This window comes from Aethina tumida, chromosome 7 (genome assembly GCF_024364675.1).
Source record: "Aethina tumida isolate Nest 87 chromosome 7, icAetTumi1.1, whole genome shotgun sequence".
In the NCBI taxonomy this organism is placed as follows: Eukaryota; Metazoa; Arthropoda; class Insecta; order Coleoptera; family Nitidulidae; genus Aethina; species Aethina tumida.
In genome coordinates, this window is record NC_065441.1 from 15,939,167 (window position 1) to 15,960,393 (window position 21,227).

Sequence of the window (21,227 nt, forward strand, 5' to 3'; positions counted from 1 at the left end):
ACACAGAGATACAAAAATTAATTTAATAATTATAACTTACATCATAACTTACTAATCATTATACTGATATCAATTTTAAGAAACCATATGCTGAAATGAAAAATATAAATGAAGAGCAAGAACCTCTAATCAGACCTTGCACCGAGCCTTTAGTAAAAATCCTAATTAATCCCGCGCGCTCTTTATAACCCCGCCATTCGTCAGATAAGACTAATAGTCAATATCGGCAATATCGGACCTAAAACCTGTGGGAGAGCCGTGCACAATGGCGATGGGTGAAGCGGCAGCAGCGGCAGCAACGGCAGCAGCAGCGAGGAAGAGAAGAACCGAAGAATCCGTCGCTGGGGCAGCGAAAGGAATCAGGCAAGCTCGCGCTTGTCGTCGGGGAATGTGGCTTAATGCGCTTTTGCTGTCCGTGGCTATCTCCTGATACAGATATCGGTGCGGAATCTAGTTATGAAACAGGCGAAACCGACAACCCCGGATCGTCGCTAGCGCTAAAGACGGCCGGCCATTCGTTAAATATTCCGAAAATGTTACACAAATTTTAATTTGCATACCCGGCAGGACTCAGGAAACCCACTAAATTAAACGCACCGTGCCATCGACTGGCACCAAAGACGGATGGATACGTCGGCTTATCTTACAGTTACATCTGTACGAAATATGTGAATATTATTCGGAATTAGACGACGTAACTGTTTGAATATTCTTTTTACGTGTACATCACTAGATAACAATCAGCCAGTTAATATTTTTGTGTACAGTTTCTAAACGTTACATGGAACCTGTCGTTCGGCGATAGTTACGAAAAATCGGATTTAAGCCACAGCAGTGTTTCCACTCGACAAACCTCCGGAGTGTAAATCATTGTGAAGAATGGTTAATTAACGAACAAATGACGAAGCCGCACATAAATAAATCGTCACACACACACCGATAAATCGAAGGATTCCGTGCCAACAGTAAGTTTATACATTGGTGCATTTTCCTTTGGCAGTTAGACAGTGAGACTGCGGCAATTATATTATTTGTCGTGCCAATTACGGGCAGTTAATATTCATAAAAGCGAAAAACTGGTACGGCTCCGGCATTAACCATTCACACTTCCAGCGGCGTGGACCTTGGGTGTGCGTTCCTTTCCGAAAAAATCAACACGAATATGACATTCGTATGATTAAGGCAAGAAAGCAATGGGTCATTTCGATCGTGTTGCGTGGCCGCGCCGCCGATGGGTTATTAAACGAGCGAGACCGAGACCGGTGAGTTGCGTGAAGGCAATTTTCTGACGAATTTTTCAAACTATCTGACCACCGGACCCCCTATGAATTTATAAAGAGTCTGACTGAAATTTATCGCTGTTATTTTAAAAACAGGTATCTGCATTTGCATTAAATAAATTGGGTTTAATTTTCTTTATATTTATGTGTTTAGTTTTGTTAGGAATTTAATAATTGCCACAACGATCAAACCCATCACATCAACTCTACTCAACTTATCATTATTACTATTAAACTTAAATGCTATTTGCACTATCATGCTTTCAAATTCTTATATGATTCAATTTCATTTTATTTCTTATTTCTAATTTTTCAGTTCTGCCAAAAAATCTTACTAAATTACATTTATACAGAAATAATTCGAAAATTCAAGTTTAATTAAAATTATTGTAATTGTATAAAAAATTTATTATGACATTCCACATTTGTATAATTTTTTATTGTTATTAGAATTATTTATAAAATACGAGTTTTAACTGCAAAATTGCTTGTCAAGTTTTACAAATGTTTTATTTGTATATAGATATACTGCCTTTATTGTTAAAATGATAAAAGGGTTTATGAAGTTTCACAACTGTTATAAATTGTATTAAAAAATATTTAAGAAATTTAGAACTGTCTTAATTGTACATAAAAAATCACTTAAGAAGTTTCACAACTATTTTATCTTTATACAAAACTGTTTAAGAAATTTGGAATTTATCTAATTGACATAAAATGGTTTATGGAGTTACATTACATATCTGTTATAATTTATGTACATAAATATTTAATAAGTTTAGAACTGTCATAATTGTTTATAAAAATGACTTAAGAAGTTTTACAAATTTTTTAACTTTATGTTTAAGAAATTTGGAATTGATCTAATTTTCATAAAATGGCTTATGAAGTTTCACATATGTTACGAATTATGTACAAATATTTAATAAGTTTAGAACTGGCTTAATTGTATATAAAAAATCACTTAAAAAGTTTTACAACATTTATAACTTTATACAGAAGTGTTCAAGAAATTTGGAATTGTTCTCAGTGACATAATATACAAATTGACTACAGAAATATTTAAGTCATTTAGAACTGTGTTGATTGTATATAAAAAATCAATTAAAAAGTTTCATAACAATAACAGAAATATTTAAGAAATTTGTAATTGATCTAATTGACATAAAATGGGTTATGAAATTTCGTATCTGTTACAAATTATGTACAGAAATATTTAAAAAGTTGAGAACTGCTTTAATTGTATATAAAAAATTACTTAAGAAGTTTTACAACTTTTTTAACTTTGTGAAGAAGTATTTAAAAAATTTGGATTTGATCTAATTGACATAAAATGGCTTATAAAATTTTACATACATTATAAAATGTGTGGAGATATATTTTGGAAGCTTAGAACTATTTTAATTATATAAAAAAATCACTTAAGAAGTTTCACATCTTTTTTTAACTTTATACAGAAGTGTTTAAGAAAATTGGAATTGATCTGATTGAAATAAAATGGCTTATGGAGTTTCATATCTGTTACAAATTGTGTACAGAAATATTTAAAAAGTTCAGAACTGTCTTAATTGTATATAAAAAATCATATAAGAAGTTTCACAGCTTTTTTAACTTTATGCAGAAGTATTTAATAAATTTAGAACTAATCTAATTGACATCTTAATTATATATATATAATTGTTTATGAAGTTTCACAGCTGCTTGAAACTAATTGTATAGAAGGGTTTAAAAAATTTAAAACTGTTTTAATGGTACGTAAAATTAATTATGATGTTTCCCAACTGTTATAAATTGTATTAGTTTCACAACTATTTTATCTTTATACAAAACTGTTTAAGAAATTTGGAATTTATCTAATTGACATAAAATGGCTTATGAAGTTAAGTTTAGTTTAGAACTGTCTTAATTGTTTTAAAAATGACTTAAGAAGTTTCGCAAATTTTTTAATTATTTAGAGAGTCCAAATTGTACATAAAATGATTAAAAAATTAGTCAATTATCCAATACAATGATCTTAATCCCCCCTTTTCCTTTATAACACTTTTTATATATTAAAAAACAACGAAATATCCAAAATGTATCATCCGTGAATAAAACATAAGTTCTTAAAACTAGCTACACACACAGCTTATTTCTTGTAGATGACGGACAACTTTTCAACGACCTGTTAACAGTCCATCATCTTTCTTCAACACAAACTAGACCTATAAACAACAAATATAACAAGTCCAGAACAATCCGCGACCATTTCAGGTCTCTTTGCCCCGTTCCGCAGCATGCAAAGACGGTCTGCCACAATTGCAACGACACAATCGAAATGAAATTTATAATCCCTCCACGGTCCGCTCTTCCACACCCAAAAGCATAAATTAATATTTAAATGGCGGAAGCTGTCGCTACGTTAAACATTCCATCTATAAAAAATTGTGCATCAGCTCCTTTAATTAAACACATCTGCAACCATATTGCATGCATCGGGATTTTATAATTGGTTTCGATATTTTTTCTGTCGACGATTTTTTATGATTATACATCGGCGGGTTCGGCGTGTCCGCGAGAATAATTGGGCGGGATTTTTATGGATGGAGTACAGGAATTAAAATTTTACGCAACAGAATTCAATTTAAGAACAACAAAACCGTTTCGCTAATTATTTTTTGTGTCCCGTACCTTTTTCTTTTCGTTTGTTATTTTAATACAGTTATCACACCGAGTGATACGTCACAATTAATGGGGTTGGGATCCTTCCTGATTTTCTGGCAATTTTCGAATTCCCCCAATCACGATGACAGGGCCACATTTCAGGAGAATACCTTTTTTTTGGTTTCAGTAAATTAAATTACGGTTTTTGCGGCCGGTGAATGTTGTTCATAGGTACGAATTGACATTCAAAATAATTAAAATTGCGTTCGTCATTTCATATTTCACCATGATTTCATATAATCTCCATAAAAAAAAATTTAATGCGTCACATTAATAGTGCTCTCAATTATTTCCAAAAGCAATTTCGCTTTTATGTCGTTTATGGCCATTAAAGTTGTGTTTAATGATATTCTTCCTTTTTAGTCTGGTTTCATTCGTTTTAAGTAAAAATGGAGATTTCTGCACCATTCGTATATTCCTAGCAAACAATAGTAATAGAAGAAATTATTTTTTTAACGCTGACATTCAATTAAAATACATAATTAACAACTTAATTTCAACTAAAAACCCTTGTAAGGATGGGTAACTTAAAAGTAACTCTTCATGCGTTCATGTACTCAATCTTTTAACTCGATAAACTATAAATAACATTCCTAATACATTAAACTGTTGGTGTTGCTTGAAATTTTTGAATAATAAATTCAGAACATATGGATTGAACCATCCAAACCAATAAAAAACCCTTTTAATCAGACAGGTTGAAAACAATATAAATAATTTGGTATTACAAAACGCTGCTTTTGCTTATTGAAACCAGTTTTCTAACGGCACTCGCAGCCCGTGGATGTTACGAGTTCTCCCAACAAAACTACACGAAACGTAACACGATCTTACCTTAGTTTTCGACGTTTTCGGCGATCCGTTCCCAATGACGATCGCATAGACTTCCACTTCGTAAACATCTACTCCAACTTCCCGGTCCAACTCAACGGCGGTGGACAAAATTCCCAGCTTGGTGTCGATGTCAAACAATCTGTCAACTTGCACACCATCACCTGTCACATTTGTCACATAATACTCCACGTCACCGGAAGCGAACGTTGCGGAAACCGTCAGGATACTCGTACCGGGCGGCTCGTTCTCGTACACGCTACCACTGAAGGTGGTGCTCTCGAAACGCGGTCCATTGTCTGAAGGGCTCGCCGATATTATTGTCAAGTACGCCTCTATCGACTTCCTCTCCGATTGCACAGCTTCGTCTGTTGCTTTCACCGAAAGACGATACGTGGCTTCCGGGTTTTGGATGTGTCTGCGCAGTTTCAGTACCCCGGTGCTTTGGTCGAGCTTAAATAGGTCCGTGTTACCGCTGGCTAGTTCGTAGGTCACCAAGCCGTTCGTTGCCGAGTCCAAATCTCTGGCGAACACAGTCATGATTGATATGCCGTCTTTTTCGTACATCCTGGAAGAGTGTGGGAGTACTGCGGCGTTCATGGACACGAATACTGGCGCATTATCGTTAACGTCCTCCACTATCACTGTCACTAACTTTTCGGCTGATAATCGCGTTGATGGTGGTTCTGCCTGGTCTGTAGCCACCACAGTAAGTCTGAAAGTATCTATCGTCTCCCTGTCGATGGGTAGTAATGTGTGGATAACACCTGTTACGGGGTTGATTCCAAAATGTCGTTTGTAATCTTCGGGATCTTGTTGGGAGATGGTGTAAGTGACTTTGCCGTTGAGTCCTGAGTCTGGATCGTCTGCTGTTACTGTTACTATTGGCGTTCTGACCGGAATTCCTTCCCTGATTTGCCTGACGATGGCCGTGCTAGGGAAACTGGGCGGATTGTCGTTGGCATCCTCCACCGATATCGAGAAGAGGATGGTGGTGAACAAACGAGGGTTGCCATTGTCTGAGGCGGTGATGTTGAGCTGATAAGCACTAAGTTCCTCATAGTCGAGCTGTTTATGCAAATACAAGACACCCGTGGCAGGATCGATGTGAAAAGTGTCTTTTCTGTTTCCCGCGGTGATGCTGTAGACGACTTCGCTGTTCACGCCCAGATCGGCGTCCGTGGCACGGAACTGAATGAGCTCTGTGTTGATTGGGCTCGTTTCGATCACCGAGATCCGCGAGTTGGTCTGCGTGAACTCCGGAGCGTTGTCATTCTCGTCTAAAACATCTATCGTCACTGTCGTCGTTGACGTTAATTGTTTCGTGATTCCCGCGTCATGTGCCAACACTGTGAGCATGTACTTGGAGTTGGTTTCGCGGTCCAGGGAACGGGCCAACGTTATTTGCCCCGTGGCCTCGTCTATTTCGAAACGTTTTTCCGCGTTTCCATTGACGATCGAGTAAAACACGTCGCCGTTCAGGCCTTCGTCCGCGTCCGTCGTGTACAGTCTCAGGACTTGGGTACCGTTCGCTGAACCTTCCGATATTTGCACTTTGTACGGTGCACGGATGAATTTCGGTGCGTTATCGTTTACATCGGTCACGAACACTTTCACTTTTACTTTGTCTTTTAGGCGGGGTGCGCCATTGTCCGTCACCACCGCTTCCAACGTCATGAAGTTCTGTCCGGAAGTTTGGACCAAATCCTCGCGATCGAACACGTGCAATGTTTTTATGAAGCCGTTTTTGGGGTCGATGGAAAAATCGTTTTGTAGGTTGGACAAGGAGAAGATCAGTTCGGCGTTTCTGCCTATGTCTTTGTCGGTTGCGGTGAGTTTTCCAACGAACGAGTCTGGCGGCTCGTTTTCTCGGATGCTGAAGGTGAACGTTTGATTGGTGAACTCGGGACTGTTATCGTTTTCGTCGATTACGTGAATTACAACGGGTACACTGGACGATCGTTGTGGATTTCCTGCATCGCTCGCCATTACGATTAACGAGTAATAATCTTTATCTTCACGATCTAACGCTTTCCTGACATACAAATAACCATCTGGGAAAATACCGAATTTGTCTTCATTGTTGCCTTCTGTGATCGTGTAAGAAATTCTGCCGTTAGCTCCCAAATCGGCATCGCTGGCCGCTAAGGCGAAGAATCTCTCATTAACGGGCGTGGACTCCAGCAACGACGTCTCATACGAGGTATGATCGAAAACAGGTGTGTGGTCATTAACATCCTCTATTGTTATTAAAACCGTGTGCTTGGATGAAAGTGGCGGTTCACCGGAATCGGTAGCGGTCACTTCGACGTTCAACACGGTTCCGGGTTCAGTTCTAATCGGCCTGTTCAAGTAAATCACGCCGGTCGCCTCCGAGATTCTGAACTGATCGTCCGGATTGTAGGTTAGACTGTATGTCACCCGGCTGTTTATACCTGCGTCTATGTCCCTCGCCCGTGCTAGATAAACTTCTTGTCCCACCGCTGCGTTTTCTGGTAATTTTATTTCGTCCTTATCGCGTACGAACACGGGCTTATTATCGTTCAAATCTTGAATTACAATATTCACTGTGGTGTTACCGTACGACAAACCCACACGAGCCACCACCGTCAGGCTGTAACTTATCGTTTGTTCACGATCGATCTTTTTCGCCGTACTTATTTTACCCGTGTTCTCGTCGATCTTGAAATTGTGCTTCGGATCACCGAAAACTATAGAATACACGGCCTCGCTGTTTCTCACGTGAACGGTGCCGACGTCCCTCCGCTTAAAGCTCGACGATTCATTGTGATCTTCCACGATCTGGAACTCATATCCGCCGTAGCTGTCAAAGTGCAATTCCTCCAAGTACGTTTTCTTGATTATCTCGACCGTGGCATCTTCCACTGCCCGTTTATCGCCGTGATCTTTAGCCGAGATTTTCAACTTATGCAGCGGATTCGATGAAGTCTTCAAATTACCCCGCAACGATATAATACCAGTCCATTTGTCTATGGTAAACATCCCGTCTCCGCCGCTCTCCAATTTGAACGTGATCATCGCATTGTCGCCTTCGTCCAAATCCGAGGCCGTCACTTTCAAAATCGACGCCCCTGATTTCAGATCTTCGGACACCGACATGAAATATTCCAGCGGATAAAACTCGGGATTATTATCATTGACGTCCAACACGTTGAGATAAACGGTGGCGGTCGAGAACTGTGGTGGAATGCCTTGATCACGCGCTATGACGTGTATTTCGTACTTGGAGATCTCCTCGCGATCTAAAACCCTTTTAGTAGTCAATTGTCCTGTTAATGAGTCCAATTGGAAGGTGTCGTCGTAAGTTTGCGAGACAGCAGAATGTAGAGAATAAGTTACACTTCCGTTAGTGCCTTGATCGTGATCAGCCGCTGTCAGCATCGCAACCAAAGTACCGGCAGGCGCATTTTCCGACAGCGTAACGTTGATTTTTGACTGGGAAAATTGCGGTGCCTCGTCGTTTTCATCTAAAATCGTCACTTTTAATTGGGTGTACGCCCATTTCGGATTCGGACCACCGTCGCGGGCTGAAATGTTCAATTCTACGGTACCTTGTATCTCCCTATCCAGAGCTGCTATTGTCGTAATTAATCCGGAATTCGAGTTGATGGCGAACCACTGATTCTCGTTGCCGGACACAAACGCGTAGAAAATTTGCGCGTTCACTCCCGTATCTTCGTCCGTTGCGGTGATCCCTGCCACGTAGGTGCCGGGAGGTGCCAGCTCACTCAAAATCGCCGAATATTCACTCTTTTCAAACACCGGTTCGTGGTCGTTGACGTCGTTCACGTGAATTATCAAAAAGGCGGTGGCTGTACGAGGTGGAGTCCCTTTGTCTGTCGCCACAACTGTTAAATTATACTTTGAGATTTCCTCGCGATCTAAAATGCCGTTCACTCGCACAATATCAAAGCTGGGAGTGTAATCGAGTCTGAAATGATTTAATTCGTTGCCCGAGACAATCCGCACCGTTGTATCACCGTTCAGTCCTTCGTCCAGGTCCACCACCGAAACGGCAGCCACCACCGACCCATTGCCGGCGTTCTCGTCCACTGTCGCGAACCCGGCGGTCGAAGGGAAGTACCGGAACTCGATGATGGGGTCGTGATCGTTGGCGTCCACCAAATTCACCGTTACGTAAGTCCTGCCGTCCTGTCTGGGCGTACCGTGGTCCCTGGCGAACACCGTGAAGACGCAACTCTTCGGACAACTGCCTCCGGGTTTGGTTGTTTGAGGGCAGTTCTGTTGTTGGGGACACTCTAATATTTCTGTCGTCGAGATGACACCTGTTTCTGGATCGACGGCGAACTGGTGTTCCGTGTCTGCTAAGTAATAGGTGATTTTCGCGTTGTCCCCCAGGTCGTTATCGGTCGCCATGACTTGTAAAACAGGTGTTCCCGGTGGTACGCTTTCGTTCAAGGAAACGATGTAATCGCTGTGGTCGAAAATTGGTGGATTATCGTTCACGTCCAGGATTGTCACGTTTACTTGGAGGTACCCGTACTTTGGTGGCTTTCCTCCATCCCTTGCGGAGATGTTCAAGACGTAGAACCCCTGTGATTCCCTGTCGAGTTTGCCGGTTGTTTCCAGGTGGAGATAGGAGGAGTCTCCAGTTGGATTAGCCGTGACAACGAGCCTGAATTTCTCATCTTTATTTCCTGCGATAATTTTGTAGTCGTCGCTGACGCTGTTATCACCCGTATCTTTATCAGTGGCAGCGTCTAATAATAGTCTTGTTCCTGCGGCCGCACTTTCCGAAAACGACACTGCTATGCTGGGTTCAGGAAACTCGGGTGCATTGTCATTTATGTCGTTGACCACGATTCTAACTTCGATGGGGTAGGTAGGTTGACTGGATAGTACCACCAAATCGTACCGATCGTTTTTGAGCATCTCCCTGTCCAAAATCGCGTTAGTTTTGATCTCCCCGGTGTTGGGGTTAAGGGTGAACTCTCGGGGTGGCTCGTTAAACCTGTAGGTGAATCCGGGTTTAGTTGGGATGCGTCCGACGGTCGTGCCTTTGGGTTGGCCCTCGGTTATTTCGAGGGTGACCCGTGTGTCGACGGCACGACTTTGCATTTGGGCCGAGTAGCCGAAAGGCGGTTCGGTGATGGTTTGTCGACGTCTTCCGGGTCCCGGACCGGAGTTGTGCGCTCCTGCTAGCAGGATAACGCCCGCGGCGAGCAATAGACAGTATGAACCCCGCATCTTGTGAATCAATTCGGTTGACACTACCGCGACATTATTTTGAAAAATTGCGATGCGGTTTAATCAGCGTGGACGATTCGTCAATTCATTTTCGGTTATCGAAAATATGACACGTGTGTGTGTGTGTGTGCGTTAGATAGTGCAATAGTCTAACATTCCTCGACTTCTTTGCCCCGTCTATCAACTGGCTTTGCCTCTGGTAGAACGTCGTCTCGCTCTTGCACGTGTTGCGCCGCCGACAGATCTCTCACTCTGAGTGGTATGCAATATGGCGGCTAAGCTAAGAGATCAACACTGCAACTTTTACGTCTTCTTATGAAAACAAAGTTTCGGTGCGTGTATCACAACGCGACAACGCATGCACATCCTCACTGACAATCACACTGGCCGAATTCGAGCGCACTTCACTGCTGTTTTCATAGATGATTCGATCCACGAACGGAACACAGTCACTGGTAACTGAATCTTCCGATATCGACGATCGTACCATTCATACCATTAAGTGTGGTAAGTGGTACCGCGTTCGCATGGGACACAGTGCGAGAGCGGCGTACTGCGATGCGATGCGATGCGATGCGATCGGGTCGGTACCGGTACACGCGCGCCTGTAGACTGACCGTCGAAGACTGAATCCGTCTTACCTGAGAGGAAAGAGATTCTATGTCCAATCCAATGGTACCTATACCTGGAGCACCAGGTTGCCAGATCGACCGGTCGCCACTCTGCGAGACTCGCGGCCAGCCCGGCCGATCTAGGCATAAACATTATTTATGGATGTGTCAGTCGAGATGGCTATGCATCGTAAATCTATTGTGGTTATTTTTTAGTATCTAATACCAATATCTTGAATGGATTAATGGAGGGTTGGGGATTTTCTTCGTGCATTAGCATTTTCTAACAGCGGGTTTTTATGGGATGGGGCCTCGAAGCGCAGACATCTAACTGAAACTATCCACTCTATTCAATGTCAAATGCTACAACACATTCATAACTTCAAAATTATACTTTTTCAGTCGGTCAATTATTTTACATAATGGTTCCGTACAGAGACAAGAATCAAATCAGGTTTTCAATAAAAATTATTTCTAATAGTACGAATATGTTAATAAAAAATAAAAACTTGCTTAACAACATTGTTAATGTAAAGTCTAACTGGCGTTGTTTCTCGAATGGTACCCATGCCATTTACTGAATTTTTAAAAAATAGTTTCAAAGTGGACTTCAGGTGTACAAAGTATAACCTTAATTTCCCGTTAATAATATATATTTTTAAATGCTCATAAACGTAAACACGGTTCACATTTCTATTTTTAAATGGAAAAAATATTTTCTCGAGAGAACTCAAATTATTAGTTTAGGACAAATAACTCATTAAAAGTCTAACTTGCTAAAATTTTATTTAATAAACCAATTTTAACATTTTTTATATTTACTTATATTCTTAATGTTTTTATTAAAAAATATAAAAACTATTTAAATTTTCAATTATCTCACAAATTCTATAAAAAAAGTAATTTTTAATTTATTTATTATAATTAGAAACAAATATTACTTAATTTATACAACTTGTTGACATATTATTTAATAAACTAATGGTTTTCTATACATTCAATTTTCAATATAGCTTTTATACACAATTTTTTAGAGTATAAACTTTTATAAATTAATATATAATTGTAATTAGAAAAGAAAATTGCCCAATTATAATAAATATAATGACTTGTTAAAATGTTATTTATTAAACCAATAATTAATGCTATTTTTGAATATACCCCATTTTCAAAACAGTCATTTTGTTTTTTATAGATAATTATACAAAAATAAATTAAATTATTATTATCAATTATTTCAGAACTTTTATGAACTGAATAGTAATTTTTAATTAGTGTATTATAATTAGAAACAAATATATCTGAATTATAAAAGATTTTTATTATTATTATTCTCAATTATAAAAGATTCTTAATAACTGTTATTTAATTAACCAATAATTAACCATAATTTTTGTTATATATACTTTTTAAACAACTTATTTTATTCAAATATTTCAATTTTTTTCATTACATTAAATATTCAATTATTTCAGAACTTTTATTAACTAAAAAGTAAATTTTAATTGATTTATTGCAATTAGAAACGAATATTATTCTATTATAAAAAATATAATTTTTAAAACATGTTTTAATTTAATTATGCTTTAATTTTCAATTATTTCATAACTCTTGCCACCTTAAACGTAATTTTTAATTTGTATATTGTAATTATAAACAATATAATAACAATATGTCAATAATTAACTAAATTTATTATATATTTTCAAAATAACTTATTTTCAAAATAATTTATTATTTTTAATATTTTTATAACAATTGCAAAGTATAAAAACTATTTAAAATTTAATGATCATATTCAATATTCAATTATATTATTACAGCTTTTATTAATTAAAAAATAATTTTTAATTGGTGTATCGAAATCAGAAACGAATATTGCTCAATTATAAAAAATATAATTTTATTGCTGAAATGTCATTTGATAAAGAATGATTACCCTGATATTTAATATATATTCAATTTTCAAAACAAGTTATTTTATGCATACATTTTTAATTTATGTTATTTATGAAACATTATAAAAACTGTTTAAAATTTTATTTTTTTTTTTTTTTGTTTACTAAAAGGTAATTTTTAATTGGTGTATTGTAATTAGAAACAAATATTTTTGAAATATAATTTAAAAAACTTTTTACGTTGTTATTTAATAAACTAATGATCAGTGCAGTCTTTTAATACATTCAATTTTCTAAACAAATTATTTTATACATAAATTATTAATGCTTTTTATGCAAATTTATTTTATAATTTTATTTTTCAATTTTCATTATTTCACAACGTTTATTAACAAAACATTAATATTTAACTGGAGTGTTGTAAATGGAAACGAATAGTGCTCAATAATAAAAAAATATATTTTTTAAAAACTTATAATATAATAACATCTTAACTTAATTTCCTGCAATTCTTAGAAGAAACGAACGTGCATATTATGTTTAATTAGATTTCCACATAATAATGTTAAAAATTATCGTTAAGCTTAAAATACATTTGTTTCGCTTTTATTGAAGTATTAACTGTAAAATACATGTATTTCCTCGAGAAATATACAAACAGCACTATTGGTTTAGGTCAGGTAAAACATGCCAATGACAAATATACATATACAAGAATAGTATCATTTTATTATGAATACTTTTGTATATTTTAGTCTAACAAATTATTTTTGTAATTATAGTTAAAATGTGAAACGAGTAAAATCATTTTTTAATGTACGCAATCATTAAAATAATTTGAATAAAAACAGATAAGTATTAGTAATATTACAAAAAATTTCGATTAGTTTCACAACTATTTTCATTATAGCATATTTTGTTTCGAAGAGAATATTTAATTTCCCCATTTATATGTACAAATACGTAATCAAATCGTCCCTGTGTCTATAAAACACAGATAATAAAATAATCTTGGTACTATGAAATTTAATATCGATTTTTAAAACTTAATATTAAACACTTAATACCTCCAACAAAACCAACCGTCATTAAATCCGCTTAAATCGTATAGAAGATGTGAAGAACACTCAGACAGTACGATAATACATCCGTAGAGAAAAAAATTTATTATAAACAGGTTCCATTGTAAAATTATAATCTTGTGATGCTTGACATTATTTGAACAATTCCATGTCGAAAATATCGGCGCGATCCAAGAGTAATTGATAGTTACGATATGGACTGTTTTACGAGATAATTTATCCACAAAGTGCAGATTGTAAACAATCATTGTGCAGTCACTTCATAAATCGCTTATAACCTTTGCACAGACCTTTATTGTTATAATATTTATGCCGGATGGAAGTTCAATGAGAAAATTCCTCGCATCTCGCCGTTATGTTATTTTAATTTATGGTCACATAAATAATTAAGAAATTAACAAATGTGACAACGATGAATTAAAACGTTTATTTTGTAATTTTCTTCTTATAACAACCTCGTGTTTAATTTCTGATCGAACGATTTTAAAATGAGCCAATTAGAACAAATTTAAATATTAATGTGCTTTAAATATAAAATAGGTGGTTTGTTTCAAAAAAATTTTAGCTTGTTTTCGTGACCAAACACATTCATGTTTAATTTATTAATGAAAGAACGTTTTAAAGTTTCGTTAATTCACAATATGCTCAAAAAGTTCTTAATTTATTCGAAGCATCCTAATGTAAAAGAATATTATAATTTTAATATGAGATTTCTTTGATATCGCATTAACATATTATAAAATTAAAGTTAATTACGTATTTATTCCTCATTTTATTAAAAATATTCATCTTATTAATATTAAACAGTACATATATAAATCGTTACATATGTTTATTACAATTTCTACAGAAATATCGTGCATCTTGAAATAATTATTGTGAGAAATACTTCTATTTTTTATTTTAAGTTGGAAACTCTTATTCACCGTAATTACGAGTTACATTGTTGTCTTCCAAAAACACTAATCTGTAACATGGTGTTATGCGTGAAGTGTAAAATGAACACGGTAAATATGAATTGTACAAGTTAATTAGAGAGTCTACTTAAATAAAGCGTTATGTAATGATGTAATTGCATAATAGTTTAGTTCTTTTTAATACTTCTCCACTATTTAAATTAAAGAATTTATGTACTAATTCAAGAATGCAAATTAGCGGCAAATAAATATACAGTAAATGTTAAGTAAATAACAGAGAAATATAAATGGTTACAAAAGTTAAATCTAACGAGTTTAAAAACGGTCTCACACATGTTATAATTTAAAGAGCCAGCAGTCAAGTGTCTCGTTTCGGTGGACAAGAGAGGAAAATATATCGAGCCACCTGACCGAACGTCGTACAATATCCTAAAGTTAAATAATGTCATAACATGAATTTATTACTTCATTTGGTGGACCATGTTCGGAGCCGGTAAACGCATTGTTCGGCCTTTTTACCTGGACCCCGGCTTTAACTTTTGGTGTTTTTCTTCTACAAAATGCTTAGTAAAATTTTATTAGGTATTAGCTTAGTCAAAGCTCATGTTGGTGTTCAAAATTGCCTTGAAAATTACATCTAAAACTACTATATTTATATTTAATATTAAATTTTAATTTTCCCAATTAGAATAAAATTATTCTGTTTGAAAATTCTTCCACCAAAAATATTAGAAAAAAAAATAACAAATACTGTTAACAATATCAATAATCAATATTATTTTGTTTTATTTGATAAAATAATTAGAAATTGTTTTTAATAATTTATCCTTCCAATTATATTTGAATTATTCCATTTCAATACTGAAAACTTATGAGTTTTTAAGAAAAAACTGTTAATTGTCATTATATTTTATTTTATATGTATTTTTAATTACTTTATCAAATTAATTAAATATTAATCATTTGTCCTTCCAATTAATTTTGAATTATTCTGTTTGAACATTTTTTCACTCAATAAAAAATGTATTTTCAAGAAACTAACAAAAACTGTATTTTTTAATTGTTCATTGAGAGGTTATTCCACAAACACAATAATATATATTTTCCTGAGAACTAACAGAAATTGTTAAATATTTCAATATTACATATTATATTATATATATTTTTAATTATTTTATCAAATTAATTAAAAAATAATTTTAATTATTTATCTCTCCAGTTAGATTTGAATTATTCTGTTTGAACAATGTGGTTCTGAAAATTAAAAAAATACTTTTAAATACTTCAATAATTTTATTATATTTTAGATATTTTTAATTATTTTCCTAAATTAATTAATTTTAATCATTTCTCCTTCCACTTAGATTTTAATATTCTGTTTGAACATTGTGCAGTTGTTCCATACTAACAACACAATGCATTTACTAAAAACTAATAAAAACTGTTAAATATTTGAATATTACGTATTAACAGACTTATTTATTTTCAATTATTTTATCAAATTAATAAAAAAATAATTTTAATCATTTGTCTCATCAGTCAGATTTGAATTGTTTTATTTGAACAATGTGTCCCTGAAAAATTAACAAAGATTGTTAAATACTTCAATAATTAGATTATATTTTAGATATTTTTAATAATTTTACGAAATTAACTAGAAATTAATTTTAATCATTTATCCTTCTAATTTTATTTGAATATTATGCTTGAATATTGAGAAGTTCTTTCAAAAGACAACATAATGTGTTTCCCTGAGAACTAACAAAAATTGTTAAATATTTCCATACTACATATTATATTATATTTATTTTTAATTATTTTATCAAATTAATAAAAAATATTTTAATTATTTATCTCTCCAGTCAGATTTGAATTATTCTGTTTGAATAATGTGTATTTTTAACAATTTTCCTAAATTAACTCTAAATTAGTTTTAATCGTTTATCCTCCCAATTAGATTTGAATATTCTGTTTGAACATTGAGAAGTTGCTCCACAATAACAACACAATGTGTTTATTAAAAAATAATAAAAACTGTTAAATATTTCAATATTATGTATTACCTTATGATTCTTTTTAATTAATTTATCAAATTGATAAAAACATAATTTTAATCACTTGTCCCTTCAATCAGATTTGAATTATTCTGTTTGAATAATGTATTTCTGAAAAATTCACAGACTGTTAAATACTTCAATAATTACATTATATTTTAAATATTTTTCCTAAATTAATTCTAAATTAATTTTAATCATTAGTCCTCCCAATTAGATTTGAATATTCTGTTTGAACATTGAGAAGTTGTTCCACAATAACAACGCAATGTGTTTACTAAAAACTAATAAAAACTGTTAAATATTTCAATATTATATATTACTTTATGAATCTTTTTAATTAATTTATCAAATTGATAAAAAAATAATTTTAATCATTTGTCCCTTCATTCAGATTTGAATTGTTTTGTGTGAACAATGTGTCCCTGAAAAATTAACAAAGGCTATTAAATACTTTAATAATTACATTATATTTTAGATAATTTTAATAATTTTACGAAATTAATATTAATCATTTGTTATTCCAATTAGAATATTGAATATTCTGTTTGAACATTGAAAAATTCTTCCACGAAAAGCTCACTATATGCTCCCGATGGACAAGGAGATTTAGCTTTTTGTTAGACAGTTGTCTAATTTGAGCAGCCGAGAGAAAAAGCGTATTTGGCATCGTCTACCTGTCAGAAGACAATAGACCGGCGTCTCCGAAAATCCTCGCATCCTCGAAGGTCAGGGGTGGAAGACGGAGGTCCGCAAATCGGCATCGGCCGTTTAATATGATGATATGTAAAAACACAAGTTATTTAACAAAGCGGACCGTGGTTCGTGGCATGCACCAACTAAGAAAGGCATACATAATATATGCAGACATGCAAGAGCTCTTGACAGCTTTTGAGGTGTCTTCAGCTTTTTTATTCTTCACCTCGCTCGTCCCACGCAATCTGTTCCTTTACCACCGAAACAACACTGGCTCACACTCAATTCCATCACGAAAATCATCTAAGGGTTCCTTGCAACATTGTAAGAGGCTGAAATTGTTTGATAGTGAATAATTTAGGTAAAAAACCCGTTTATTTGGTGAGGCTCAATCTGCGATAATTTACTGGCAATGTGTTAAAATAAACATAAAAATGTAATAAAGATTAGCGACAAAAAAACAAAAGTGATTGTTTTATTTGGGAACAAATGCAATAATGTAAATTTATTGGAGTCAATTTGCATATTAGATAATAAGATGACAACAAACTCTTAAAGCGAATGTATTTCTTGAATATGGTGGAATGTTTGCAGTTATGTAGATAAAGAACATCGAGTGAATGTTAGCGATAAATTTTTATACGAGGTGGCCAGAAAATTATTAATTGTTTAATTTATTCGTTGACAAGAATATGTTTTAAACCACAAACATAGTTGGTGACACTGATTGGTTACTTCCTTAATTGAGTCGTGATAACTCTATACCCAATAATGAAAAATTTTTAATGTACAAATTAATTCACTTGTCGGAAATACCCACGAATACTAATACTAACGAGACAAATTTCAATATACACTAACTCACAATCATTATTCCATTGACACCAATTATACGAAGACGTTCCACGTTTTCAATAAAAGTGATCGACCCGTTCCTCATTTCAGAAGTCCGCTATAACTCACGAGGCCCGTACCTTTTATATTTTTTCTTTATCACAGCTCACTTTTGAGCCTTTTGTTGTCTTTTGGCTCGCGAGATCGAAGTGCGAGATACGCGACGGAACAAATGGTGATACCCCTTTTGTTTACCAGTCGTTTCTGTCACTCGATGCGAAAACGCCGGTCGAAAGTATGCGCATAAAAAGCTGAGATAATATTTTTTTCATATTTTTCGACCGGTACGGCACACGGCGTCACTTTTGTCCGATCGCTGTATGTCTCTCTGACCGTTGGTCTTTGGACGTCAATTTTTAATGATTGCGAAAACATTCCGACCACCATTATGTTTCCATAAAAGTAGCAGCGAACTTCGACGACATTCTTCTCGGTCAGTGTATTTAAATCCGGTGAAATTTGAATTTACAATCAAGGGTTGGTGCTCGAGTGATACATTTTTCAGAATACTAAACACGCAATTATCCGGTATGACATATCAATTACCTGTAACAAATTAACCATTATTAATAATTTCCCCCTTACGAATTGTCATAAATTATTTTGATATTCGTGACAAAAAAACCCACACTAACTAATTACCCAGTTGGCCGGAAAAATCCGTGTTCATGTAAAGGCACTCGAATTAATTAACAAAACACATCAATTTATCAATTTTAATTTTGCTATTAAGCAGAGGATTTAATCCTCTCAGTGGTATTCTTACGCTATCTAAACATGTATCACTGCCGAAGCCATATTTTATTATAATTACACGTGTTTGTCATAATTAAAATAAAGCTAATCGCTACCAGCATATTTACATGGAAAAATCGTAAAGAAAACGCAATATCTGTGTTAGCTATTCGCATTTTTTTATAACGAGCACTTTTACTTTATCCTTCGCATACTTTGAAAAACAATGGAATGTGAGAGCAATTACAATTTTTTCCCACTAATATAATATTTAAGACGAAAATTCAATCATTTTTAGACAAAAATTAGATTAATTAATCACAAAAAGTCCTTGTCAATTAAATTAAATTAAAAAAAATACTCCAGAAAAACTAGGACAAATTAGGTGAACCTTAGGTCTTGAAGTAAGTCAGCAAATGAGAGACCACAATTTCCTATTGCTGGGTATCGAATTTCTGTTCACAGTTTCCTGGAGGAGGTCATGAGATTATTTAGATAGATGATGGCACAACAAATTTTCGGGTTCAACCAACCATCACCATCAAACTCTCTGTTAACCCGTTTAGATCATTTTTCGGAGCAAAGACACGAAAGGAAATGGGATACTTTAATGACACCATTGTCCACACGTTGATGTGTCTTGAACGGATCCGCTCCTTCCTTGTGAAAAGAGTTTTGGGTCCTTCGGTCCCATTATCCGATGGAATCCGGCACGGCATTTTACACACAATTTACAAGAATTCCGTGTGGGCTTTCACCGTACCTACAACCTATTCAACGATGGAAATGAGCCACGGCGCTTTTGTGACCGAAAACAAAAAGGGACAATCGTCGAAAATTTTTATTCAAAACCGCTGACACCTATATTGTAGCCAATTACCCGATCACTTCATCCCGGACCAGTTCATGGCGGTTCACTCGACAACGTTTTTATTAGGTAAACTCAAGATTTAATCCAAATCGAAACTGATTGGGATTAAATAAATCGATTACCAACATTAATGAATAGATATACAGATATATTACATAAAACGAATACGGTTTGCATTACATTTGAAATGCAGCAGTGAAACATTTATTTTATTTATGTGCGTTATCTCGCGGCCTTGTCATGCCTACGTCTATGTCACTTATCAATACAAATTATCGTGTCAATTAGTTTTGCATACGCTCTAATGAAAGGCATTTCTGTAAATAAATTTCATATGGATTTATATTTGTAATATAAAGTGAAATGGAATAATTATGGGTTCAGGATCTTTCATTTCAATCTTGAGGAAAAAACATTAATGGTTGATAATCAGGTGTCAAGTTCAATAAGGATTTTTACATAGCTTTAGTAATTTATGTATTCAGTCCTTTTGGAGTTCACGTTCCGTTCCCTTTCTCGTTTTCGTTTCCGTTAGCTGAGGTAAACTGTGCAGCTGCCTTAACATTCTAAGCTCAACTAAAAACTATATAAAACGTTTATAAATATCAGTGTCTCAGAACTCACGGCCTTATATGAACATTAATTTGACAGTAAAGAATAGAACAAGATAAAATCAGTTAAGAGGCATTAAGGTTACGCCGCCTACAAGTTTTTTTTCTAAACTCGCCGCATACTCCCAGGATATATTCAATTATTCAAGACTATTACCATTTCTTAATCTATAATACCAAAGGATATCAATACCAGTTTAATGTTGTAACAGTTATTGTTATTTTAATCTTTCTACATGAAAGTTCGTTACCCTTTTATAAAACATTTTGTTTAAATAAAAGCACGCCAGTGGTTTGTAAAAAGGGTAATCAAAAACAGTAACGCGTGACATTTGTAAAAACAACGGCAATAAAAATGCACAGGGCAACTAAAAGAAAAAAATCGGGTGGATTCGTAGAATTTACATATGTAGGAACATAATTACAATTAAAAATATTAAATATGACATGGTGCGAGTCCGCATTTTTATTTCTCATTTCTACCTGGGAAACTCGTTCGGGCGCATTGAGGTGCACAAGCAAAAAAAACTATTGATATCAGCTTATTAGTACATGCCTAAAAACAACGGAGCTTCATATTTATTTCACTTACTTTATTTTAATGGCCCAGCAAATATATTTAAAGTCGAAAGAGTCTTAACCGGCCGGCGAATAAATAATTAAAACAAAATAGCGCGATCCCAGTTTTGCCACAGCGTCGGATCTGCCCAAATCGTGTTCACATTTTATTTTCTCATGAAATATATAAAATGTTTTTCCTAATTATAACTATCGTGTCTTACACTAGGTTTCCTTTTGTCAGTTACTTAACTAAA

The 21,227-nt window shown here is 34.6% G+C and overlaps 1 protein-coding gene across 1 annotated transcript; it reads right to left on the reverse strand.

Annotated features, from left to right (window-relative positions):
• Positions 1-210: 210 nt before the first annotated feature.
• LOC109609383 (cadherin-related tumor suppressor-like) lies at positions 211-10,606 on the reverse strand. Its single transcript, XM_049969963.1, has 2 exons — positions 4,818-10,606; positions 211-426 (listed from the first exon to the last, which is right to left on the reverse strand). The coding sequence occupies exons 1-2, from the start codon at positions 10,041-10,043 to the stop codon at positions 211-213; spliced, it is 5,442 nt and encodes a 1,813-aa protein (XP_049825920.1). The 5' UTR covers positions 10,044-10,606.
• Between the last annotated feature and the right edge of the window lie 10,621 nt (positions 10,607-21,227).